This window comes from Meriones unguiculatus, chromosome 6 (genome assembly GCF_030254825.1).
Source record: "Meriones unguiculatus strain TT.TT164.6M chromosome 6, Bangor_MerUng_6.1, whole genome shotgun sequence".
Lineage (NCBI taxonomy): Eukaryota > Metazoa > Chordata > Mammalia > Rodentia > Muridae > Meriones > Meriones unguiculatus.
In genome coordinates this window covers 132,023,552-132,051,200 of record NC_083354.1, presented here as the reverse complement: position 1 = coordinate 132,051,200, position 27,649 = coordinate 132,023,552, and the positions used below count along the sequence as shown (strand labels likewise).

Genomic DNA, 27,649 nt, shown 5'->3' with positions numbered 1-27,649 from the left:
CTCACATGCTGCCTTGTCAATAGAAGTCTCCCTTCTGTAGCAGCACAAATACGTGCCGGGAAGTACTGAGAACTCTTCTGCATCTTCCTGCCTTGTAGAGATCACACCTGCATTGATACTGCCAGTAAATCTTAGCAGGAAGTTATTTCTTCTGTAAATGTAGCATGAAGCTGGGCTTGGCAGTGTGCCTGCAATCCCAGCTACTCAGGTGGCTGAGTCAGGAGGAGATCAAGTTTAAGACATGGGCAAATCAGTGAGGCATCTCAAAAAGTTAAGGAAAAAAGTTTAGAATAGACTGTTGGGATTTTTTTTTAATAGTCCTCTATGCTACTATTGTAAGAATTAATGGAATCATGTATTTCTTACTGGACAAAAGAATGTCAGTTTTTTGTTTTGTTTTGAGACTTAACTACCACTTACATATGAGATAGACTTAAAGTTGATAATTTGGAGGTAAAACATCTATTATCCTAATGTTGTATGTTGTCTTTTTCCTGAAGTTAGTTATTAGTATGTATACTAAAATTTTTATCATTTACCAATTTATTCTTAGTTTTTAGTATTTACTCATTGTATTCCTAAAACTTGATTCCAAAGACATCTCTTGTTATTTTATGCTCTTCAGTATCTGTACATTGCTCAGTTTGAGTAGGCATTAAAGAATTGTAGTAAATTGATTAGGTAATTGGGTCATAGGCCATTTTGCTATTTTCCCCTTGTAGTTAATGGAGAATCATCTTCATCTGTCCTAGCTGACAGTACTTCCAGCATGGGCACTCCACTACCATCTGAAGATACCACCTCAGCTTCCAACTGCACTAGCACCACCGTTCAAGAGCCTTCTGTACAAGAACCCCCGGCGTCCTCAGAACACAGTGAATGTATTCCCTCTACCAGTGCAGAAGCGGGACCAGAAACTCAGAGCCTCATAGACCCTGACTCGGATTCCAGAAATAATTCTGTTTTTGACAAATTAAGGCAGCCAGAAGGGTGTGCAGAACCTCTGAGGCCACAGTCTGGAAATTCCAACACAGAATCTTTGCCATCAGGGTATGTCAAGAAAATGCTTTTAATGTTTGACTTCTGTTTAAGTAGAAATTTTATGATGAAGTGTGACTATTGAATATTTATATGAATTTTTAAAAAAATGAAGCCTAGAGGCTGGAGAGGTAGTGGCTGGAGAGGTAGTGGCTGGAGAGGTAGCTCCGCAGTTAGAAGTGCATACTGAAAGAATTAATTAAAAAGGTGCATATCGTTCTTGCAGGGGGCTCAAGTTCCGTTCTCAGTATCCGTGTCGGGAGGTGCAGAACTCAGCTCCAGAAAACCATGTCTCTTACCTCTCTGGGCATCTGCACTCATGTGCATACATACCCACACACCCACACTGACACACACATACACGTAATTAAGAATAATAAAAACAGTTTCTTTAGGTGTACAGACTTTAGTAGGTTTATCCTATATTATATTGTCTATATGAGTGAGTACATACCGTGTGCATCTTTCTGCTTCTGGGATAGCTCACTCAGGATGATCTTTTCCAGATCCTACCATTTACCTGCAAATTTCATGATTTCCTTGTTTTTTTATTGCTGAGTAATATTCCATTGTGTAGATGTACTACAATTTCTGTATCCATTCCTCCACTGAGGGGCATCTGGGCTGTTTCCAGCTTCTGGCTATTCCAAATAAGGCTGCTACAAACATGGTTGAACAAATGTCCTTATTGTGTACTTGAGCCTCTTTTGGGTATATGCCTAGGAGTGGTATAGCTGGATCTTGATGAAGCGCTATTCCTAGTTGTCTGAGGAAGCACCAGATTGCTTTCCAGGGTCTAAAGAAACTAATTAAGAGTGAGGACTCTTGCTAAAATGCTCAATCCCTATCCAGAAAGGCAAAAAGGATGGACATCAGGAGGAGGAGAAAAGAGGGAACAAGTAAGGAGCCTGACATAGAGGATCTCTGAAAGGCTCTGCCCTGCAGACTATCAATGCAGATGCTGAGACTTATGGGCAACCTTTGGGCAGAGTGCAGGGAATCTTAGGAAAGAAATGGGAAACAGTAAGATCTGGAGAGGACAGGAGCTCCACGAAGAGAGCAACAGAACCAAACAATCTGAGCACAGGGGTCTTTCCTGAGACTGATACTACAACTAAGGACCATGCATAGAGATAACCTAAGACCCCTGCACAGATGTAGCCCATGGCAGTTCAGTATCCAAGTGGGTTCCATTGTAATAGGAACAGGGACTGTCTCTGACATGAACTGATTGGCCTGCTCTTTAATTACCACCCCCTGAGGGGGAAGCAGCATTACCAGGCCACAGAAGAAGACAATTCAGCCACTCCTGATGAGACTTGACTAGGATCAGAAGGAAGGAAAAGAAGTCCTCCCCTATCAGTGGACTTGGGGAGGGGCATGCATGCAGAGGGTGGAGGAAGGGAGGGATTGGGACAGGAGGAGCGAGGGAACCACAGGGGGGATGCAAAGTGAATAAAGTGTAATTAATAAAGAAAAAAATAATAAAAAAATCATTAAAATTTAACTAAGTTAGAACATTCATACAATTTATTTGCTCCAGTGAAACTACTTTTTAGATTTAAGAACAATCACTTAATCAAGTCAAAATATGTATTGCATGAAATGAGCAGAGAAACCTGATGTGAATCTGCAAGACCTTTTGATTTTATGCTCACATTCTATGGTAGTAAGCACTATATCTTTGTCATAACTCCTGTTCTCTAGCTGTCTGTATGATCTGTGTGATAACAGCCATCCATTCCCAATATTAGTGAATGCTGGTGACAGTCTCCATACGACTCGGTTACAAGCCTGCTTTTTCCTAATCTCCTTTAAGTTTCTTTATATGATTATTTAACTGCCAATGCTTTTCTTTCCAGAATGATTCTTCATCTTCATTTAAATATTGCTTACTCTACTTTATCATATCTGATGATAATCATTACTTATTCATTCATTCTCTCTACCTCAAGACACAGCTTTAGACTTGATACCAAGTATGTACAATATAGTTTGAAAGTGCTATGATAAAAATAGGACACTTGTCTTAGTTATTGTTCTACTGTCGTGAAGAGACACATGGCCAAGGCAACGTGTAAAAGAAAGCATTCAATTAGGGGTTTCCCTACAGTTTCAGAGAGTTAGTCTATGACCATTGTGGTGGGGAGCATAGCAGTAGACAGGCATTATCTGGGAGCAGTAGTTGAACGCTCACATCTGATCCACAAGCAGTGGACAGCAAAAGAAAGAGCCTGAGCCTCCTGTGAGCTTTTGAAACCTCAAAGCCCATCCCCAGTGATGCACCTCCTCCAGCAAGGCCACACCTCCCAAACCTTACAAACAGTTCCAGCATTTAGAAATATGAGCTAGTGGGGCCATTCTCGTTCAGATCACCACAACACTCTTCAGTACAGTGTACGGTAATTAGAATGCTGACTTGTAGCCTTTGAAACTACCCTAGAGGGCTCTGATTTACCTTATTCATTTGATTGCTCATTACAGTATTGTGTTCTGACTTCTTTCCTGCTTTTAAAACTGTTATTTTCTTAGTGCTTTTTACTTGCTCAGCTGTTTTTACCACCATATAATTATGGTTTCAGACTGTGATCTTCATGTGCTTCCCAGGTAGATCCTATCATTTTAGTTTTTGCACCTTATGTGTAGAGCAGAACTTGCTGTGAATTATTTGCTGCCTTCTGCACAGTGTTTCTTGCAGAAATTATCCTCTACATCTCCTTCAGAAAGCTTTGTTTTTTGTCTCCCATCTTTGGTAATTTACTGATTACGTAGCCCTACTTGGCTGTGAACACATAGCGTCCTTCCTTGGCCCCCAAGGTGAGGATATAGTGCATCAGTGATGTGGCCTGTGCTTCTTTCTATAGCAGAGGGAGAGGCGGCAGAGAGGCAGCAGACGGGTGTCGCTGTGTTAGGGCAGAGTGGAAAAGCAGCTAGAAGGTCTGAATTTAATCACTGTGTTCTCAATAGAGTCCATCTTTCTTAAACTAATTTGTGTTCCACAAGGACTACATTTGAATGTTTTCTTTACAATTCTCTACATTCTATGTACTGCATCAGGGGCAAACCAGTAAAGTGCTAAATATTAAATAGCTTCATATTTGTGGGCCAGGAGGCAAAATTAAGAATATTATTCAAGTATTGTATATGGCATAGAAAAGATACCATGCCTCTCCTGCCTCAGCCCCTCTACCCAAGGTAGAATACTTTATACTATGACTGTGCTGGATCTCAGTTGCCTTCTCTGCCCCTTGCAGATGACATTCTCAAATAAGAGAGCTCCTGATGCATAGGGGAGCCTGACCAACTTCAATAACTGTCCAGAGAATCATAGATCTTAGTAGACTTCTTTTTCCTCCCCTGTCAGTGGGGCCAAGGGGAGGCAACTGGCTGAACTGCCATTTTAGGAATAAGATTCTACAGTGGGATCTGAGAGTTGCCTAGAGTAAACTCTACAGCTGGTGATTAGAGGAGGTGTTCATCAATGAAAATGGAGGCACTTGGGCTAGGGTAAGGTAATGAAGGATACCTTGGCTTTGTCTGCATGACTTCCAGTGATAGTCTACTAGTTATACCCATGCACTAAAGCACTATGTGGACAAGATGCGTAAAGGCTCACATTCGTGCCTGCAGAAACACACATACAACAAACAAGTAAATGTAAAAAAAATTAAGTGGATTTTGGGTCAAGTGGTTGGAGAGATGGGTTCAGTGGTTATGAGAGCTTGTGCTCTTCCAGAGGACCCAAGTTCAATTTCTAGCACTCACAACAGGCATCGCACAACCGCCTGTGTAGCTCCAGCTTCAGATCATCCAGCAGATAGTGTCACCATGACATTCTGGTCAGTTTGGATGCCTGCACACATGTGCACATATATATGCCTGCAGACACAAACAACATGCATTTAAATAATATTTTTTTTAAAAAGAGTGGTAGAGTGGGGTTGACCAGACTATGTTATATAAGTAGATATATATGCAGGTCTAAATAATTGGCTGATGAGAGGCTCAGTAGAACTCTTTCATTTCCTGGAGGTTGGTCCTTCACTCTACATTTATTATTATTATTATTATTATTATTATTATTATCATTCATCATTCCTTTCGATATACCATTAATATGGTGCTTAAGTATAGTACTATTTGGGGGCAAGAAGGGATCCAGAATTTATTTATTTTATTTTATGTGCATTAATATTTTACTTGCATATATATCTGTGTGAGGGTGTCTGACCTTGGAGTTACAGACATTTGTGAACTGCCATGTGGGTACTGTGATTTGAACCTGGGTCTTTTGGAAGAAAAGTCAGTGCTCTTAATCACTGAGCCATCTTTCCAGTTTCCAGAACTTATTGTTAATCTCTCTGGAGAAGTAACAGAAATACTAGCACACTTTCCAGATTTCCCAGACCTATGCACAGGTCAGTTACTTATCTCTACATAAAATGATCCAAAGTTAAGGCAATGGAGAGCAAATCATTTCACAGAAGCATTGAAAGTTTTCACACTGGCTAAAAATCTTAAGTATTCCTAATTTGGCAGTTTAAAACTATATACATGTTATCTTGAGATGTCTGATAATCAGAGATCAAGGAAATGGCAAGATATTTCACCTTAGTGTACTCAGGAACTGGCATTGAAGCTTTTATTGGAGGCTGACTTTGGAGTGGTGCCTGACATAGCACTCCAAAAGAACCAAATCCAGAGCTGTTGGCAAGAAAGCTCCATGTGCACACAGGGTGTTGTAGAAGGGTCAGCATGACATGTGATCCTGAAGATGATGACTCAGGTCAGTTTAAAGCTGGGCTTGGTGGCACAGGCTTGCTAGTCCCATCTACTGGGAAGGCTAAGGCATGAAGATTAGATGTTGTGACCTGCCTAGCCAACTTAGATTCAGTCAAAATACAAATTTTTAAAGAGGTTAGAGATCTACATAGTTCAGTGGTAGAACACTTATGTTTCAAGGCCCTAGGCTAAGTCCCAGTACAGCAAAAGGGAAAGAGAAACAAGAGCTTTAAGAAAGGACCTGTCTGTTCTTACTCCCCAGAACCAGGCCTGCTGCTCTGTGTAGGGCTTCCTTTCTGGCAGAACCAGGGACATGGAAAGTGTTTTTCTCTGTCAGCATGGATGAGAACTAAGGAGGCTAATGACGCTTCAGACATCCGTCCTGCCTTTCTCAGAGAAATCCTATAGTGAGAACTAACACTTTGTTTTTTTACCCAGGAAATTGGAAGTGACTTCTAGTCAAGATACCCTGCACCTGCTTACCACAAAGACTATAAGTAACGTGTTTTGTAACAAAGCTGCTATACTATATGGTTGATCTGCTCTATCATATCAGCCTTCAATTAATACTATAAACCATAAGCCCTGTTTTAGAACCTGCTCATTAAACATCTGAGGGAAACCTTGTAATGTGAAAAGGGGACAAAAACAGTCAGTGTAGAAAATGCCACTTGACGGTGTAAGAGATGGTTCTGTGGGTAAAGATGCCTGCCACAAGCCTGGCAACCTGCAGTCCCTAAGATCTACCTAGTGGTAGGAAAGAACTAACTCTCACAAGCTCTGTTCTGACTTCCGTGGGTATCCAGTGGCTCACACACAGTATGATAACAATACTGATAAAATTTAAAAAGTAAGTAAATAAAATAATCCTTAAAGAAAAGAGACTGTATTGATATTGTTAAAGGTTAAGAATAGATGTCACTAGGAGTGGCTGCATTGTCTTCCTCTGTGGCCTGGTAAGGCTGCTCCCCACTCAGGGTGAGGTGATCAAAGAGCAGACCTAATAGCCTAGGATCAAAAGGAAGGAAAAAAGACCTCCCCTATCAGTGGACTTGGGGAGGGGCATGCGTGGAGAAGGGGGAGGAAGGGAGGGATTGAGAGGGGAGGAGGGAGGGAGCTACAGGGGGATACAAAGTGAATAAAGTGTAATTAATAAACTAAAAATAAATAAATAAATTGGAAAAGAAAAGAAAAAGAATAGATGTCACAAGCATAGCCAGGTATGAAACAAACAAACAAAAAATGCTCCTGAGTTCAGTGGAAGCTCTAATTGATAAAGGTAAAGAAATTTGCCAGCAAATACAACAAAAAGGTAAATGTATAACATATGAATCAAGTTGATTCATTAGTTACAGATTCCAAAAACCAAAGCTTCAGAAAAAAAAAGAGAGACCCATAATAAAATGACAAGAAAACTCAAGTATGATAGGCAAATTTTCCCTTGGAGAAAAGACTTACCAAAACTCCCGATAGCAAGTGAAGAGAGAACTAGTTTTAAATTATTCAGTGTGAACACTTTAATGTGTGTCCTCATGTCCCCACCAAAGTTTATCCCAAGGTAAGTCCAGAGACTTTTTTAAACGTGATTTATTTTTGCTTTATGTGCATGAGTTTTTTGCGTGCATGTGAATCTGTGCAGCACATGCATGCAGTATCAGTGGAGGCAGAACTGAGTGTGGCCTTTCCTGGAACTGGAGTTACAGATGCCTCTGCGCTATCATGTTGGTGTTGAGAGTCAAACCCAGGTCCTCCACCTGTGCCCTTCACTGCTGAGCCATCGCTCTATCTCCTAGAGATTTTTTAAATGGCAAAACAAGGCAAATTTTATGTTGATGATGACAACACACTTGTCAGAACAAAAGCAGAAGCTGGAAACAAATTTACCTTAAGTGTTTAAGTATAAAGTATTAAGTATAAAGCCTTTTTATAATGTTCCTGTTTTTAGAACATTTTAACTTTCCAAATGTTTTGGTTTTTTATTTCTGTTTTTGTACTTTTATTATAGGTGGGAACAGAGAAAAGATCCTCATGGTAGAACCTATTACGTAGATCATAATACTCGAACTACTACATGGGAGAGACCACAGCCTTTGCCTCCAGGGTAATAAAGCATTCTTATGTGTCTTTAGTTATGTTTTTATCGCGTGTAAATTTTAAATTTATTTGAACACCACATCTATGTTTGCCAGTGTTAAGTTATTAATACCAGAAGAACAAGTACTGAGTTCTTTCTTTCATTAAAAAAAAAAAAAAAAAAAATCACAATGATCTGAAAAACCAGGGACTCGATTGTCAAAAGCTTGAAGGAAATGTATTCCAAGATGGGGACTGTGTTTGAGGGGAATTCAATAGTATTCAATTATCTATCAATACAGTTTGTAAAAAGTATTTTAAGAAGCAAAGGAAGATCAGTTTATCATTGACCTTGAGAGAGTATAATAGCAGGAACTTTAGTATGTTTTTGCTTATTAAAACTCTTTATAATTTTTGCTATGATGTAATTTGAGCTTACATGTAATAAAACTTGTAGATCATATTTTTGGATCATATCTACTACCTCATATATTATTAAATCTCATGAATTATATAATGTGCATTGTTTATGAAGAATCACACATTTTTGTTACACCTAATAAATTTGAAAAAATTCTAAATTGATTCCTGAAAGGATTCTTAGGTAGTCATAGTAAATTTAATGACAAAGAATGGCTTAATAGATTCCAGTTGTTGGAAAATTATAGGCAGTGAGCAAAACCTTGGAGCCTGTAGAATTCAGATATAAAACCAGGGTATCTGCTCTTCTGAGATTAAAAAAATGGCATGGCAGAGTGACATGCATGGCACACTTGGGATCAGCAGCTCACTGGTTTGCCTCTAATATGAGGCCTTTGAAGGATTCTGGGAAATGAAACTGAAAAGTGTTGTTTTATAAAAATTAAAATCCCAACCGTTCTATTTTACCCATAAAGACTAAGGAGCCAGATGCTTGGGTGAAAACCTGCTAGCTCAGAAAGGCAGAGAAAGCACTCAGCTGACCTTCCTTCTCAGCTAAGGTCTAGATGGAAAAACCCCAAAAGCCTCGCGAGCTCAACTAACAGCACAGGAGGAAAAGGCCAAAAAAATACCCAAGGCCAAAGACTTGCTACCTTAAAGCCCCAAAAGCCCGGGAGCTGAGGAGCTGAAGCCTAAGCTAAAGCCAGAGCTTGAGCTAAAATCTCTGCTTCTTCTACACGCTGTCTTAAATGCCCCTCAACTCAATGTCTATCCCTCTCTTTAAACCCTGTCAGCTGGTTTCTTGCTCCCCTCTTGACTGAGGGTTAACTTAATAAATTCTATGGGCATCAAGCTCTTGGATTAAAGGTGTGTGCTAGAGCTGGCTGAACCACACTATAATTACCTGTTTACAATAAACAGAAAATTCTTGGATTAAAGTGTATGATAGGGCTCAACCATACCAAACAAGAAACAGAGATTGACAGTTCACAATTTTGGGGTTCACAATGGGATCAGATACCCTGCAACAGAAAAGATGGGTAAGTTTCTTCTGATGACATGGCAGAAAGCTGTTTCTTAAGCAGAAACAAGAATAAGTCTGTGATAGAATAGCAAAGAAATTTAGCAAAGATAAATGCTTCATAGATTTATATGCTGTTTTAAAGAATAAAAATATCCAGACATGATTGCATATTTCCTTGGGAGGGAGAGGATTATGGGTTGAAAGCCAGCTGGGCCCGTGGAGAGTACAAGACCAGTGTGGTCTCCATAGCTTTTGACACAAGATTGTCTCGAAAGACCAAGAACTGGGATGTAGCTCAGCAGGTAGAGAGAGAACTTGTCTAACATGCTCAGTGGCCTCGGCTCTATTCCTAGCAGTGTCAATAGGTAAATATATAAAGTAAACATATTCATGTTTTAATTTATCAAATTACTCATTACTTCCTTTATATTGCTTATTTGTGGTAGCTGGGAAAGAAGAGTAGATGATCGTGGAAGAGTTTATTATGTGGATCATAATACCAGAACAACAACCTGGCAGCGACCTACCATGGAATCTGTACGAAATTTTGAGCAGTGGCAGTCTCAGCGGAATCAATTGCAGGGAGCTATGCAACAATTCAACCAACGATACCTCTATTCGGTAATTAGTAAATTACAAGGGGTTAATGTCATCTTTCCCTTACTTTGGTGGCTTTTAAAATATGTAGACTGCACCTCAGGGGTTTGTTTGCTTCATTTTATTTCTAGTTAATCTTTAATATTATGATAGTGTATAAATAAATATGCATTCTGGAAAATTTTCTGCTTTGGAGTATTTTAGAAATTTAGGTTTTAGTGCTCATCCTGTATATAGTAAATAAGAAAGTTTGTACCGTGAACATTGTTTTGTTTCTGTGTAGGACTTTGTGTGCATGGAAATTTGGAAACAGGACAAAGTTAGGTATTGGGTATGAGTCAAAATACTTTCTGCTAAATAGCAGAATCCTCTTAAATGGATGTGAGTTTAGTTACCTGCATAGAATACAAGGGCTGGGATAAGAACTAATCATTTTCTGGTTTACAGTGCCATCAAGCTGCTGAGTTCCCTTTTAGGGCATCATCTGTTCTCATGCATCTGGTCTGAACTGTTCATCTTACCTATACCAGCTGTTACCATGCATCTTGCCTGCACCTTCTATTGTCATGCATCTTGCCTGCTATTTTGAACTTACAAGAGCTGCTGCTGCCGTTAGTCTGATTTCCAGAGTCTCTGCCATGAAAGTGAAGAGTAAACTGAAAGGGGAGAGCTTTCCTCTATTAAGCCCTTGTCCTTAGCAAGCCCCTGCTTGTGCAATTTAGCAAAGGACACCCAAATCAGGGGCTTTTGCTTCTATCCCGTTGGCCAGAATTGATGACTTTATACTTCATTAATCCAGATTCGAGGACTATTCCTTTCAAGCAAAACTAGTGATTTGATTATCAAGAAAGACAAGATAAAAATTGATAATGAGTACAGTTAACACTGTCTGTTAGAGTAATATGAAATATTCATTTTTAAAATGTGTATATATTACCAATTGAATAATTATTTTGCAGAATAGTTATAATAATTTTTTCTATTTTTGAATAAATAATATTGTCTGATTAAATGGAATAATTCTCTATTTACTATTCATTAATCTCCTTTTACTCATTAGAAGGTCCAGGAAATTAAAATATTGATATTATTACATGATTTCTAAATCATGTACTAATAATTATATCAGCTGATGGCTGCTCTTCATAATACTTTTGGAACTTTGTTTCTTGAAATTGCTGTAGGCATAATTCTTGGTCATATTTTAAAAAAATTCTAACTTGTGACTGTTAATTTACTCAGTATATTAGTATATTTCTAGCTAAAAATGCTATCTTAATTCTGTCCACAATTGCTTTTTCAACCAGGCTTCAATGTTAGCTGCAGAAAATGACCCATACGGACCTTTACCACCAGGTTGGGGTAAGCTGATATGATGTTGCTAAAAATATGTATGAGGCATATAGGTACCAAATTGTTATTAAAAGTTATCCATACTTTGTTTTAGAAAAAAGAGTGGATTCAACAGACAGAGTTTACTTTGTGAATCATAATACAAAAACAACCCAGTGGGAAGATCCAAGAACTCAAGGGTATGTGTACACTGTAGTCTCAAGTCATCATGCATGGGTAGGTGGATAGATGCTATCAGTGGGCTGTAGGTCCCTAAAGCATACTCACCTGATGACTATGAATTTTGTCTTTTTCAGCTTACCAAATGAGGAACCCCTGCCAGAAGGCTGGGAAATCAGGTATACCCGGGAAGGTGTTAGGTACTTTGTTGATCATAACACAAGAACAACTACATTCAAAGATCCTCGCAATGGGAAGTCATCTGTGTAAGTGGAAATCTGAACTCTAAAGTTATTACTTAGTGAAGACAGGAGGTTTAGACTAGAATGTAGCCCCAGATTTAAGAACAAGATTTTTTTTGTTCAAGAAAATATACACAAGTAATACCTAACTATAACTATTTTATATATTATTCTAGAATAGATTTGTGGTATTTCATTTCTTATATAAATAATATATTATTATATATTATTTTATATGATAACAATGTCAAATATATGTGTAATAATTTCATGCCAAAGATTGTGCTCAGCATTTTAGATGTGTTAGTTCATTTTTATCTTCCAATAACTTTTGAGAGATTATTATTATTTTCTTGTGTATTATTCTTGTGTATTATTTAATAAGGCCCTTTTTTTTCCCTTGAAAAAGTGATAAGCCATCTATTCCCTTAAAACGCACAATATATAGTTTACTTGTTCATTCTTGTCTGTTTCCTTCATTGGTGCATGTTACACAAAATAGTCACTTTTTTCCATGTTATTAACAAACAGTGCCTTCACTGTCTAGAGTAATGCCAGGTTCTTGCTTAGCATTTAGTAAGCTTTCATGAATGAATGAACTGCTCTGAATGTGACAGCAGAAGACAGCATTTTCTGTTCACTCAACATCAAAGTGCTTTGTTCCATCTGCTAAGACTCTGTCTAGGTGCAAGCCTCCTCATTCTGAGCTGAATCTTGTATCTCTTTTCTTATTGTCCAAATGAGTCACATGATCTGCATGTGACTTGCTCCATGGAATTCAATTTTGCTTTGCTTTGTTTTTTTGTTCGAATTTTGTTAAAATCAGGCTTAAGATGAGGTATAGGTTTTCTCATCATGTTTCTCTTATCTAGAATCTCTTGACTTCCTCCTCAGCTTTAAGAATTCTCAAAGGTTCTTTTAAGTAATATGAATAGAACTTAAGACTTCAGGAAACTGAGGGCTTATGAATAGACCTGTCCCAACTTGTAGTCTCCCTCTGTGCTTGTGTTCTGCTACTGTGACAACGTTTATGACTCAAGCCTCCATTGTACTAACAAATAGACCTGTATTTATTGCCAGCAAATAACTTTCCTTAGTTATATTATAATCTAATACACAGTTTCATATTGAATATTATAGCTGTGTTTGTTTTGTTTCTCTTTAGAACTAAAGGTGGTCCACAGATTGCTTATGAACGCAGCTTTAGGTGGAAGCTTGCTCATTTCCGTTACTTGTGCCAGGTACTACAGTGGTAAATAAATCTCATTCATAATCATCTAGTCTGACCATTATATAATACATATGCTGTGGCTTATGTGATATTTCTGTTTCTAGTCTAATGCACTACCCAGTCATGTAAAGATCAATGTGTCCCGACAAACATTATTTGAAGATTCCTTCCAACAGGTAAGGAAGATATTTTTCAGAATGAAACAGTACTTCTTGTCTCTTTATTCTGAACTTTTAAAGGAGTTAGTTTTTGAGTCTTTAAGCATTTATAATAGTCCCCACTTCCTGAGTTAATACATCAATAATTATACTAAACTTTATTATGTGTCCTGGAGGCATACATGGAGACAAAGCATTCATATACTTAAAATAAAAATAAACTTCACCATGTAGTAAATCATGACTGTTGGCCAATTATTGACAGTTTTTCCATTGCTTTTCTTCTCACAGCATCTCTGTGGAGAATTCCTGCCATCTGTATTTTATAGATAAAGGTGGGAGACTGAGAGAAAATTCTTACATCAAGAATTTAGGTGTAGCTGGATGTGGTATCACATGCCCTAAATCTTGGCATTCTAGAGGCAGAGACAGGTAGATCTCTGTGAATTCCTGGCTATGTAAGGCTACATAGTGAAAGACTGTCTTAAAATCTGATAAACAAATAAATATGTAAATAAGTAGCAAATTAAGTAAATAAATGTATAGATAGACAAATAGCTAACTAACTAAATAAAAGAATTTTATTTAGTAAAATAAAGTTTAAACAGCATTTGGAATAAGTCTGTTTTGGCATTTACCTTGTTAGGATATTTAAAAGTAAAGCTTATGAAAATCAAGTTTTAATAAATCGAATCAAATTGGTAGGTGTTGAAAATTTGAGTATTCCATTAGTCCTCTTCTGTTCATTCTGACCTGTGGGTTTCACTGAGTGGTGATCTAGCATGGACATTTGTTTAAAATGATAGCCCCTGCTTTCCTCCCGCACATGGTTTTATAACCATTTATGTTTCCTAACATGCTCTTTGCTGTCTCCCTTACTAGAATATATACTTCATGACAGCTTGGACTGCTGGTTTACTTTACCTATGTCCTGTACCAAGAATAGTGCCTTTCATGTTCAGAATGTTACATGAATGTCTGCCTTTCTGGAGTCATTTGCTGAATATTATTAAAAACAAAATGATACCATTTTTTAAAATGATGAAATAGAGAATTTTTCATAACCTTTCACTATCTTCCAAACTTTCTTTGTAATTAAAAGTTTCATTAGTTTTTTAAAAATTATTTCTTTTATTTTTGAGATTATAATGTAATTACATTATTTTCCTCTTTCATTTTCTCCTTTCACTCTCTTCCCATTACCCCTCATGGCTATTTCTCAAATTTATGGCCTCTTTTTTTCAGTAATTGTTGTTACATGCATATGTGTGTGTATACACACACACACACACACACACACATTCTTAATATAGGTATACAACCTGTTCTGTATAGTGCTACTAGTATGTGTATGTTTTTTTTATGGCTGACCATATAGTACTAGATGGCCAGTTGGCATACTCTTCCCAAGGGAAGACTGTTTCTCCTGCTGTCAGTATTCATTAGTTCACAAGATTGAGGCCTGTGAACCTTCCCCTGTTCGTATTAGCATGTCCTTTGGTGTCCTCCTTGTTCTAACGCATAGTTAGGCAGTCATGTTAGTGAGACTTTATGGGTGTAGTTTCTAACATTCCTAGGAGTAACATTCTCACAACAAACACCCTGATCCTCTGACTCTTAAAATCTTTTTGCCCTTTTCCAGCAGCATTTTCTGAGTCTTAGATATGGGAGTTGTTTTGTAGATCTATCAGTTCAGACTGAATTCTGCAAGTCTACATTTTAATTGGCTGTTTTTCATAATGGTTTCTGTCTGTTGTAAAGAGAACCTTCCTTGATGAGGGGTAAGAACTACACTTATCGGTGGGTATAGGGAGAGAGGTTTAGAATTATAGTTGGAGATTATGCTGGGTCAGTGAAGTGGTTATGTGTTCCAAGATCTAGGACTTTACTAGCTGCTAGCACTAGGTAGTTGGCTTGGTTTCTAGTACCAAGTGTGATGTCCCTCTTGTTGAGGCAGTCTTAGGTCCAATTAGAGAGCTGTTAACAGGTTACCACCAAGGTATGACTGCCACTACAGTACCCTTTGGATTATTGTGCCATGCTGGTTGCTACTGTTGTTCATTATTTATTCATTTATTTATTTGGTACAGGTTAAAATGGAATAGTAATACTGAAAGCCTAGACACATTTATACCATAGCCTCATTTTACTAGTTGTTGAGCTTTAGAAAAGATAGCTAATGTAGCTGTTGTCAAAACTGCTTTTGTGTATGAGTGACTAATTATGAACCAAATAATTGTTTCAAGTTTCCAAATATGTCTTTACAAATGACTTGTTCAGTGTTATATTTGAGTTGCTTTCAGAAAGTGTGTATCTAAATTCATGTTAGTTATTATTTCACTTTTTCTGCTATAAGTGTGTTCAGCTCTGGGGTTAAGCCCATAATTGCTCCTTCGGAAGCCAATTAATGAGCTGCATTAGGACCCAGGTCAGTCTTTGGCTGCAATTCTGATGGATGGTAGTAGATGTAAATTTTTATCCACAAATAAAGCATGCTTACAATTAATTTTAATGAAAGCTTACAGATTATTTGGACGTTGTTTTAAGATATGCTGTTATTTAAATATCCATCACTGAGTAAGGATCACAGTTGAATTTCTATCCTCCTGAGAGACAGTAGGTGTAGATGGGACCCCTTTCACCTTACAGTATTGATAAAGAGAAAAGTTTACCTGTTAAGAGACTATAAAATCTGAGGCGGGAACAGGGAGAGAATACAATCTAATTAATAGCTTTCTGTGTCAAACTTGTCCTCTCCTACCTCCAACTCAAAGTAGAACCACTGTGTAACACTAGAAGCGGGAAGAGTATATAAAGGGAGTCAGAGAAAACTTGAAGGATTGTTCATTTTTAGCTAGTTTATGGAATGAGCCAGATGAACTGCAGAAATAAATATGTTAGGGAAATGTATACTTTTGAAAATACAAATTAAATTTAAATTGAATTAATTTGGAAGTAACTTATGCAGTGTATAAATGTCTAAATTCATATTTTGTCTTTAATTAGATTATGGCATTAAAACCATATGACTTGAGGAGGCGATTATATGTAATATTTAGAGGAGAAGAAGGCCTTGATTATGGTGGCCTTGCAAGGTAAAGTTAAAAAGTTATTGCTTTGAAACAATTCCATTTTGTTATCTGTAGTACATTCTTAAAATCTGTGAATATATTAAATTATCTTTTTCAGTAGCAGGCAGAGTTCCTTTGGGTAACCATTAGTACAGTTATTTTTGTATATGCATGTGTGTATGGTATGTGTGTATGTGTACTTGCATGAGTGTGGTGCACGTGCGTGCGTGAGTATATGTTATGTAGGAGTGTGTGCACATGTGTGTGGAGGCCTGAGGTTGACATCTGGTGTCTTCCTCTATACCTTTCTATTTTATATGTTTAGGCATTGTGTTCTGCTGACTCTAGAGTTCTGATTAGCCAGATTTTTCTGGGATTTTCCGTCTCCTCATCCCATGTATTGGGATTACAGGTCACCATGACCACATGCCCAGAGGACATGGATTCTGGTGATCAAAAAAGTCAGGATGTCCTGTCTTCATGGCAAGTGTTTTTACTCAATGAGCTATCACAGGGTCCAACCATTGTGATTATCCTTCTGTACACACTGTATAGTATTCCACATATGGGTGTAGCATAATGAATAGATTCACAGAAGGTTATTTATTAATTTTGTTATTACAACATTGCATGTCACTTTTATTTGTGCTTTTGCTATGATCTGAGTTTATTTGGAAAATGAAATTTTCTACATTTACTGAATACTGTTAAGAGTTGATACTTGTGAAATAGTTAATGAAAATCCTTTTTTCTTTGCCTTTCCCTTTGGTTGTTTCACACAGATCTAAATTGGCATTTTTTAAAAAGTTTAACAGTTTCATTGAGTCTTCCTAAAATTCTGACTTCATAGAATGTCACAGTTTGACAATCCCAGTCTGAGTTCGGCTGACAGAGACAGGCCCAGGTGCAGGGGTGGGCGTAGACACACGGCAACTGCTGCGGGTCTGCCAGTGTTTATATAGCGCCCTTCTCTGTCTAAAACATTCGTTTCTCAGCTCTGCCCAGCAAGTACTTATGTGCTATGTACTCTGAGTTTTTCTGAATTTCAGAAATGCCCCGACATTGAAAAGAAAGGTACTTGTTAGAAATGAGTGAACGTGGTATTTTTTTTTCCCCTCAGTGTTAACATTCACATTGTTTGTGAACCATTGTTTGTCTTAGTTTTTTGGTTTCAGTTTTGTTTTGACAGTTTAAATGCATGTATCAGTTCCTCTGTAACATTATTTTCTTATTCATAATTTATTTGATTCATGCTTTGGTTGGTTAGATTCATCATCAAGGTGCTTATTCAAGAGGCCATTGAGGCGATATGTTCCTATAGTTGTTACATGTTTGGAAATGCTTTCTTTGTTGGTTTTCTGTATAAACAACAACCTCACTAGACAGAAAATTCTTGGACAACATTGTCTAGTCAGTATGCTTAGGTACTGCTTCACTGTTGTTTTAGCATTGAATGTGAGTACTATGAAGTATGAGGCTAAACCTTTGTCAGAAAATCTTCTCTGGGTGCCTACAAACACTGTCCTTTAAAGTTCATTAGCTTCATTGCGGATTGTTCGGTCTTTTTTAAAGGAACATATTAAGAGCTTTGATTTCAGGGAAGTTTTCTTCTATTTTATCTTTGAATATTTTTTTCTGTTCTATTTGTTCTTTTCTTTCTTCAGGAACATCAATCATGGGTATGTGGAATCTCCTTTGTCAGTCTTAACATGTCTGTCATCTTTTCTTTCTCTAATCATTTGGTCCCAGTGCTTTTCCTGTTTTGGTTTTCTAAAGCGTGTCTTCATGTTACCGTTTGCAGGATTGCCCTATATTTTGCTGCTTCTTGTGTGGTTTTTCTTCATTTGCTGTTTTACTGTTTTCTTCATTTTCTTCTTTAGGTCCTGCTAGCTCCTATGTGTTGGGTCATGATTCTTTCAGCCTCATATGTCTACTTTGAGAGTGTGGAGCTTCATTTGTGTTAAAAGTCAATTCTTCTGCCTTTTTCTAGTTAGGAACTTCTCTTTTGTGTTGGTATTAGGGTAAAGGCTTTTGTCATATATAGTGATTCTTCTTTTGGATCAATGCTGTTTTCTCTGGTTTACTGTTTTCTAAAAGTGATCTGAAGCAACTGGAAATTTTATTTCTGGTTGGTGTGTGCGTGCATGCATGCGTGTGTACATGCAAACACATTCTTACTAGAGTTTACTTCTCTTCTATAAGGAAAACGTCTTACTCCTCCCATTACAAAGTGGAGTGACTTAGTTCACTTACTATTTTGAAGATGAATTTAGCTATATGAATTGACATTAATTCATAGTTGATTTTGTTCATTGACTGTTGTCTGTACTCCTCAGCTAGTTTTCAGGGAACATTTTAAAAGCTCTATTAATCATTTATAAACATAGTAACAGAGCATATGAATAGGCATAGAGGTGATCCATGATGACTTGAAATTTTTCAAATTGCTTGATAGTATTACATAAATTCTCAGCTTAAAGAAAATAGTATTACATAAATTACCAGATCGAACAATTAAAATCGTGTCTTTTCTTGAGCCAGGTGTGGTGATATCTTTAATCCCAGCATTCAGGTGGCAAAGGCAGACAGAGTTCATCTGAAGCCGACCTGGGCTACTTAGCAAGTTCTAGGCCAGTCAAGACTACATAGTGAGATCCAAAAAGAAAAGAGTCTCAAAAAAAAAACAACAAAAAAACCCAACCAACCAACCAACCAAACAACAATGACCAAGCAATAACAATAATTCTTGTTTTCTTTAAACAGTATACCCACATTTCTGCTTTTACTGACAGCAATTTCCTGAGTCTTTCAGGAGGGCATCGCTCATCATGATAGAAAACACTACTGTCTGCTGCACCATTGCGTGAAGACTAGGTTAATGTGCCCAGAAATTTTTTTTCCTTAAAGCCAGTAATATTTATTAGCAGGTTCATAAGGAAGAGTGGGGATTTTGGCAAGGCAGAGCCCCCTGAATTTACTGATCACAGTAAATATTTACATTTGGACTCTTACTTTAGAACATTTTGTAAATGTTTATTTTGTGTTAAATATTACTAAAGTGAAGCAAAATAGGTAGTTCAAAGTTAGTAAGCACTTAGCATATTTAGAGATTTAGCTTCTTTTTAATTTTAACATCATTTTGAATACATTTGCAATAAAAGCCAGCTATGCCAGCCATTAGGAACCTGAGGCAGGAGGACTACTGCAGATTCAAAGCCAGCCTGGCCCCATGTCAAGTTCCAGACTAGCCTGAGCTATAAAGTAAGACCTTACCTCAAAAAACAAGACAAATGTTTTACTGTCTTACACAGCGCAGTTATGTACTGCAGTGTCACCACCAAATGCTTAGCTCAGTGGTTTGACCCGTGGCTTAACATGCTTGAAACCTGGTTTCCATACCTAGAATCAATAAAATAAAACAACCCAAAACAAGAAAAAAAAAAGCTTCTTAAATAGATATTATAAAATGCCTTTTAAGAGTTAAGAATACTAAAAATATATGGACATGGCTTTGATCTTTGAGGTTATGTGCATAAAATATATTCAGAATGTTATTGCACAATGAATGAAATAACAGATATACACTATCTTCTGAAATTGCTTCAAAAATTGCTGAAATTGGAGTGAAGTGTGAATTGAGAAAAGGTGTACTCCATAAGGCTGACTTAAACTTGAAGAAAGACGCCGTATAAAGTGCGATGTAGAAAAGAATATGCACCACTGTCTCTCCCTGTGAGAGACAGAGCTTGCAGTTTGCCAGCACAGGGCCAGCAGGAGCTTGGAATGGAAGGCCAGGCCATAAAATATAAATGGAGGAGGGCTAGTAAGTATAAGTAGATGTGTGTGTGTGTGTGTGTGTGTGTGTGTGTGTGCGTGTGCGTGTGTGTGCGTGTGTGCGTGCACGTGAATGCATGTATGTGTGAGTGCACAGACTTATTTATCTATGGATCTATTTAACACCTCTTAAAAATCCACATATCTATGAATACTAAAAATAATTTTGACTTATTTTCTTATAGAGAATGGTTTTTCTTGCTTTCCCATGAAGTTTTGAACCCAATGTATTGCTTATTTGAGTATGCAGGCAAGAATAACTATTGTTTACAGATAAATCCAGCATCAACTATAAATCCTGATCATCTTTCATACTTCTGCTTTATTGGTCGCTTTATTGCAATGGTGAGTTCCCAACCCTCAGTTATTATATTTACATATAGTTTAGTTCAGAAGTGTTGTAGGGGTAGGGAGATGGTTCAGTGGGTAATTTCTTGCCAAGCAGGATCAAGGACTGAAGTTCAGATCTGCAGTGGCCCAGTTATAATTCCAATATCCAAAAGGCAGTAATGGATTTTTGGAGGAAGCTGGCTAGGTAAATTAGCTGAAACTGCAAGTTTCAGATTTGATTCAGAGATTCTGTCTCAATATGGTGATGAATAATTTAGGAAGACTCTGAACATCAGCCTGGCGCCTCCACATACATGTATATGCTGCATACATACACGTGTACAAAAAAAGTAGATTTTTAAAAAATCTTGAAAAAGACTATACCCTCCCTGAGTAGTTACCAGCAATTCATGGTTGCTGGGGGAAGTGATAGATTCTTCAGTGGTGGGTACCACCAGTAAATTTCACTTTCTCAAACTTACAGTATTCCACCTATGTTCTTTCAGGCAACCTCGATTAAACACACACACACACACACACAGAATGAGATAGACAGACAGACAGACAGACAGAAGCATGAAAGTAGAAGAGAAAGAATTTACTGGGAACATGGAAAGTTAATTGGGAGAGGGAGGAGGAAATAACATGATAATGTGAATATGATTAAAGAAATAATATGTGTGTGTGTGTATGAAATTTAGGACTAATAAATAAAAATTTAAAAGTGAAAGGCCTTATTTCTTATTCACATCATGTGGGGAAATGGGGTGGCATGTGTAGTTATTTAGCCAAAGGAAATTACCAAGTCAGTTCACTTAAACTTCTCAGAGCAATGTAGTTGCCCTTGTGAATTTTTGTCTTTATGAGTGTTGGGATGGAAAGATTGGTGTATATATATACAGAAAATATAAGCATCGGCTTTAGAGAAGTTTGTAGTGCAGTATCATAGAGAATTTGGTAACAGAGTAGTATTTTGTTACTGTAGCTCAGACTTATAACCTTCTACCTGAGCCACCGGTGTGCTGGGATATAGCTATGTGCGACCAAATGCAGCTGAGGGCAAAAAACTTGATAAAGTCCACAATACAAGGAATATGGGAACAATGCCCTTGAATAAAAGAGAGAAGTCTATATTGCTCACAGAAATGATAGAGAGCTTATTTGTAATAAGAACATGGGAATTCAGATGCTAATGGTGAGCAGATTGGGTGGACTACACAAAAGCTCTTCTGGTTGCCATTTCCTGTGTGTAGTAAGTATACTATAGTATTTGAAGCCAGAGGAACAGCAATGACTAGTGACCCGAGACAGGGGAACTGGATGTAGTAAGGAAATAGTGTGTGCACTCTTGGCATGTTTTACCAACGTAGACAGGGTAAGTTTTAAGCTGATTTTTGTCTAAACTGGGGATTTTGTTAGCAATACAGTGAGAAAGGTTCAAAATTATATGAGAGGATAATTTCAGTGACTTTGTTACTGAATATAAACTGAATAAGGGGCTGAGGACCAATATAGTTGTTCAGTGAGTGGTTTTAGATATTCATGGGATCAAAACTCATTGGTGCTTGTTCCTATGTTGGTGTTACACAAAGGCATGAAGACACAGAAGTCCTGCAGATAAGAAAGAAATGGCAAGAGGTGCTTGGGGCTTTTCAGCTCTGCATCTAATTAAGCTAATTATTTAAAAAATATATTTAAAAGTAGGGGAAGTTGTTAATAAATCTTATATCATCATTTTTTGTAGTTTTGATTGTACATTTGTTTGACCTGTGAAATAAATGTTTCATTCTAGTTTGTATTCTATGCTTTGTTTTAATATTTTAATTTTCACAATTTTTACAAATGATTATTTTTTTACTAATGTCACTTGACTTCTATTTTGTCACTGTGCTCTAAAGATTATTATTTTGTAAGTTTAAATAATGTTTTATTTTTATTTTTCTTAACAGGCACTATTCCATGGAAAGTTTATTGATACTGGTTTCTCTTTACCATTCTACAAGCGTATGCTAAGTAAGAAGCTTACTATTAAGGATTTGGAATCTATTGATACTGAATTTTATAACTCCCTTATCTGGATAAGGTTTGAAGACTTTTTTTTCATAGAGGTATCCACTTGAAACCCACTTATATACTTTTTTTATATGCACACTCACACACTATTTTTTTTTTTAATCCAGGGACAACAACATTGAAGAATGTGGTTTAGAAATGTACTTTTCTGTAGACATGGAGATTCTTGGAAAAGTCACTTCACATGATCTGAAGTTGGGAGGTTCCAATATCCTGGTGACTGAAGAAAACAAAGATGAATATATTGGGTAGGTTGATAGAGCTAATTAAACTCAGACTCTAGAACTTACAGAATGTAATTAGAAATCTCCTATATACACACCCTTAGTTGTATTAGTTTTAACCCTTTGGGAAATTCTCATTAGCTGCTTTCTCTGCTAGTGCCAATCTTTGTTCTCTAAAGTAGATCCACACCCCACTCCCAGTTTTCTTGAAATAAGAAAATGTATGTCATTATGCACTTTCCCATGTGCATTCTACTTTTTGACCAGATTAAAAGCTATGAGAACATTGGTGCTGGGAAGAGATTTTGCAGTCTTCAAAAATCTCAGAAAGAAAAGTTGTATGTTCTCTCTCATGTGCGGAGCCTAGCCACATTTATATACATATAAGTTAAGTACATATAATGTAATATATGTACTTAAGTGTGTGTGTTTGTGTTCATAAGTGCATGTCAGCATAGTATAACATGGAGAAAGAACAGGAAAGAGGAAAGGGTAACAATTAGGTGATAGTAATGAAATGTTACCATTGCCTACTGAATATAGGTAACTGACATTTGATTCATGGAAAAAGATATAAAGATTATTGTTTTTCTAGTTCTGATTCTGCCAAGAACTTTTCATTTTTTGATGGTGGATAAATGTATGCAAATATATTCAATTGTGAAAATATAAAACCTAGCATGAAGCTTCACAGCTTCAGTGTTGCTTTTCTGTCTGTATAGAAAGTTCACTGAGTGAGGATTGATCATCTTACCCTGGGTTCTCTTTCTTGTTTATCTTCTTTAGGTGTATAGATTACATTATGTTTATCATATCTTATAGGACTATATGAGTGAGTATATACCATGTGCGTCTTTCTCCTTCTGGGATACCTCACTCAGAATGATCTTTTCTAGATCCCACCATTTGCCTGAAAATTTCATGATTTCCTCGTTTTTGATTGCTGAGTAGTATTCCATTGTGTAAAAATATCACAATTTCTGTATCCATTCCTCAACTGAGGGACATCTGGGCTGTTTCCAGGTTCTGGCTATTACGAATAAATCTGCATTGGACATAGGAGAGAACAAGTAACAGGACAGGAGCCTACCTCAGAGGGCCCCTGAGAGACTCTACCTTAGCAGTGTATCAAAGCAGATACTAAGACTCAGAGGGCCCCTGAGAGACTCTACCTTAGCCGTGTATCAAAGCAGATACTAAGACTCATAACCAAACCTTTGGCAGAGTGCAGGGAAACATATGAAAGAAGGGGGAGTTTGTATGATGTGGAAAGGATAGGAGCGCCACAAGGACCAAATATATCTAGGCACAGTTGTCTTTTCTGAGACTGCCACTCAACCAAGGACCACGTATGGCTATAACCTAGAACCTCTGCGCTGATGAAGCCAGTGGTAGCTCAGTAACCAATTGGTTTCCCATAGTAAGGGGAACAGGGACTATTTCTGACAGGAACTAAATGTCAGGCTCTTTGACCTCCCCATCCCCCAAGGGAGGAGCAGTCCTGCTAGGCCACAGAGAAGGACTTTATAGCCCATTCTGAAGATACCCAAGAAAACAGGATCAGATGAAAGGGAAGGAGGTCCTCCCCAATCAGTGGACTTGGAAAGGGGCAGGGAGGAGATGAGGGAGGGAGGGAGGGTTTGGGAGGGAATGAGGGAGTTAATAAAATGTAACTAATAATAAAAATAAATAAAATTAAAAAAAAAAGAAACTGGAGATTTTAGCTTACCTGGTAGGATATGGATATCACATTCAGCAGAGTGTTTGGTGTCTGTCTGAATAAACAGTTAATTTTTTTAAAGCTTTTAGATTCAATTAAAATATGTAACTTCTCTAGAAGTAATTACAAAATAAGCATAAAACACTCCCAGTTTGAAAAAAAAGAAGAAAAAGAAAAAAAAGGAAGTTCACTGAGATGTATAGAATTAGGGTCTTTAATTTTGGTGTGGGAATTTTTAAAATTTTAAGTTCTTTATAATAAAATTTTAATTAAAAAGTATTTTTCAAAGACTGCATCCTTTTCATTTATAGATGAAGGGACTGCAGCTATGCTAGGAATGGGCAGAATCATGTTTAGAAACTATCCTTTCACTGTCATTTCATTCCATGCTGCATTCCTACTCTTTTAAAAAAATGTATTATTTATTTATTTATTTTGGTTGAAAGACAGGGTTTTTCTGTGTAGCCTTGGCTGTTCTGGAACTCACTCTGTAGACCAACCTAGCCTCGAACTGCATTTTTTAATCCCACTTGCCTTTGCTGGGATTAAAGGCATTTGCTACCACAACTGACCTACATTCTCATTTTTTAACTTGTAGATAATAAATGTTTTATTGGCATTTATTCAGTGTTCATAATGCTAGGTTTTATAAAGAAATTTCAAATAACTATGGACTTAGACTATATTTAGTCTTCCATTTTCTTCTCTTGGCCTTACTGCCATCTGCTACTCTCCTCTCTTTTCCCCAGTTCCTTTCTTATTTTCATGTTACACAGGACAGCTAGAAAACTGGCTCAGCAGTTAAGAGCATTTGTTGCTCTATAGAAGCCCCAGGTTTGCTTCCCAGAACCTGCATGGTGGCTTACAATGATTTGTAACTCCAGATCCAGGAGATCCTGCTCTCTCTGTCTTCTGCTATCACCAGTCATTCACATGGTGCAGGCTAAATACTCATACACATAAAACAAAATTACATCTTTGAAGAGAAAAAAATGGATTTACATATCTTTATAAAATTTTGGATTCACAAGTAAACGAAGCATAAAATATTTGCCTGTCAGATTGAATTCACTTCATATAATCTTCAATTTTATCCATTTTTATCAAATGGATACTATATTATTTACATTATTTCTCTTCTCTCCCTTTAAACCCCCTTCCATGTTCCCCTGACGTCTTTCAAATTCATGCCTCCCTTTTCATTGTTATATGTGTATGAGTATATACATGTACATTCCTAAATATAACCTGTTCAGTCTGTCTAATATTAATTGTCTGCCTATTTTCTGAGCTGTTTGGTATAAGATAAACAGTTTGTATGCTCTTCCATGAGGGTAGAACTGTTTTTAATTATCATAGAAGCAAGCCCACATTACACTCGTCGGCAGTATATAAGGTTCTCTTTTCTCTCTTCTTTGCTAGAATTTGTGATTTTCTTTGTGGCAGCCACTCTGGGATGAGGTGGAATCTCTGTACTTTGAATGTTTTTTATGTGTTTTTTTAGCCATTTGTATCTCATCTTTCAAGACATTTATTAGACAAAAGTCAAATAGCTGTGTAACTCTAGGGCTTGTATTTTTATCAAATCAATCCATGTCTCTTTTTGAGCTGACATTTATTTTTCTGACTGTGGTTCTGTATAAATTGAAATCATTGTTGTAGATTCCTGGGCTATCTGGGGTATTTCATGTTTCCCTACAAATTTTAGGAGCATTTTTCTAATTTGTGTTATAGAAGTCATGGAAATTTGGGCAAGGTTTTCATTGAGTCTGTATCTTGCTTCTGATGGTGTGGCTATTTTCATGCTGCTAATTGTATTGTCCCATGAGCATGGGTGACTTCCATCTTCTGTCTTCTTCAGATTCCTTCTCCAGTGTTTTAGTATTTTCACCACCTTTACTTTCTTGATTAGACTTATTCCTAAGCTTTAGTTTCTAACTATTAGGAATGTGATTGTTTTTCTGATTTCTTTCTGGCATATTCATTACTGGTGTATAGAAAAGCTGACTTCTATAAAAATTATTAATAGCTGATTAATGTTTATTGATTTGTGTCCTGTTACTTTGCTAAACATGTCTATTAGTTTTAAGAGGTTTTTGTTGTGGAGTCTTTAGCATTTGTCATATACAGAATCATATTGTCTACAAATAGAAATAACATTAACTTGCTCCTACTTTTTCTTTTCTTTCTTGTGTTATTACTCTGGCAAAGACTGCAGTAGCATACTAAGTAAGCACCTTGTCTGTCCTGCTCAGAAATGCATTGAGGTTTTCCTCCATTTACTGCAAATGCCTACAGATTTTTCAGATACAGCCTTCATTAAGTTGTTATGCGATACTAGGTTCTTCAGTGCTTGTGTCTTGAAGGGTTGTACTTTATTGATGGCCTTTTCCCCATCCACCGAGATCTCGTGTGATTTCGGTCCTATAATCTCAGTTCCAGTCTCTTTCCCGAGTCTGTCTCTCATATGTGTGTGCATTTGTGTATATGTCAGTTTGCCTGTCCTTGCGAAGTTTTGATATTAGGTAATAACTATCTTTGTAAAATGAGTGTGATGGACTTCCTTCTATTTTATGGAATACCTTATGAGGAACATTGATGTTAGTTCTCTAAGTGTGAGTCCACACAGGCATGAGTCATTTTACTTTAGTACTGTTTTGGTCTCACTACTTTTTTTTAGATCCATTTAAGTTACATCTTTGTCATGTAATTTTAGTGGATCATACATGTCAAGAAATTTATTATTTCTTCTGGATTTTCCTTTAAATGGAATATGGGAAGGGTTTATAGGAAGCTTTGGAGGGAAGGAATGGGAATTTATAACTAAGTTATAATCTCAAAAAAAAAGTGCCTAAAAAAGAATTAATTTGTTAATGGAAAATGTTAACTCTAAATATAACATATATGTATGACTATATGCTTATTGTATACAGCATATGTTTAGGTAGTATGTTTGGAAAAAGAGAAGGAATCTAAAGCTTTCTTAGTGTTTTCTGTCAATTTTATATATAAATGACCTATTTTCAAATACTGTCTTTATTTTCAGTTTAATGACAGAATGGCGTTTTTCGCGAGGAGTACAAGAGCAGACCAAAGCTTTCCTTGATGGGTTTAATGAAGTTGTTCCCCTTCAGTGGCTACAGTACTTTGATGAAAAAGAACTGGAGGTTAGGCTCTTTTATTGTTTAATTATAGGGAATACTGATGGGGTCGGGGGTTGTATTTCCTCTCCCATTCCTCTCTCACCTCACCTCTCATCTCCATGATCACTGTTGCTTGTTCCTTTGTTTAAGACAAGGTGTACTTCGGCCCAGCCCGGC

General features: G+C 37.0%; 1 protein-coding gene across 8 annotated transcripts in view; it reads left to right on the top strand.

The window, feature by feature from the left end:
- Positions 1-27,649, top strand: part of Wwp1 (WW domain containing E3 ubiquitin protein ligase 1) — a 99,986-nt gene that overhangs the window by 52,529 nt on the left and 19,808 nt on the right. For 7 of the 8 annotated variants that reach the window (XM_060386033.1, XM_060386034.1, XM_060386028.1 and 4 more), the window contains 13 exons: positions 723-1,050; positions 7,826-7,921; positions 9,784-9,958; positions 11,242-11,296; positions 11,382-11,466; positions 11,584-11,712; positions 12,854-12,929; positions 13,024-13,095; positions 16,084-16,172; positions 20,168-20,327; positions 22,262-22,395; positions 22,493-22,633; positions 27,376-27,496. In XM_060386033.1, coding sequence (XP_060242016.1) covers positions 723-1,050; positions 7,826-7,921; positions 9,784-9,958; positions 11,242-11,296; positions 11,382-11,466; positions 11,584-11,712; positions 12,854-12,929; positions 13,024-13,095; positions 16,084-16,172; positions 20,168-20,327; positions 22,262-22,395; positions 22,493-22,633; positions 27,376-27,496 — 1,661 coding nt within the window. The remainder of the gene's footprint in view (positions 1-722; positions 1,051-7,825; positions 7,922-9,783; positions 9,959-11,241; positions 11,297-11,381; positions 11,467-11,583; positions 11,713-12,853; positions 12,930-13,023; positions 13,096-16,083; positions 16,173-20,167; positions 20,328-22,261; positions 22,396-22,492; positions 22,634-27,375; positions 27,497-27,649) is intronic. The other variant, XM_060386035.1, reaches the window with a different exon arrangement.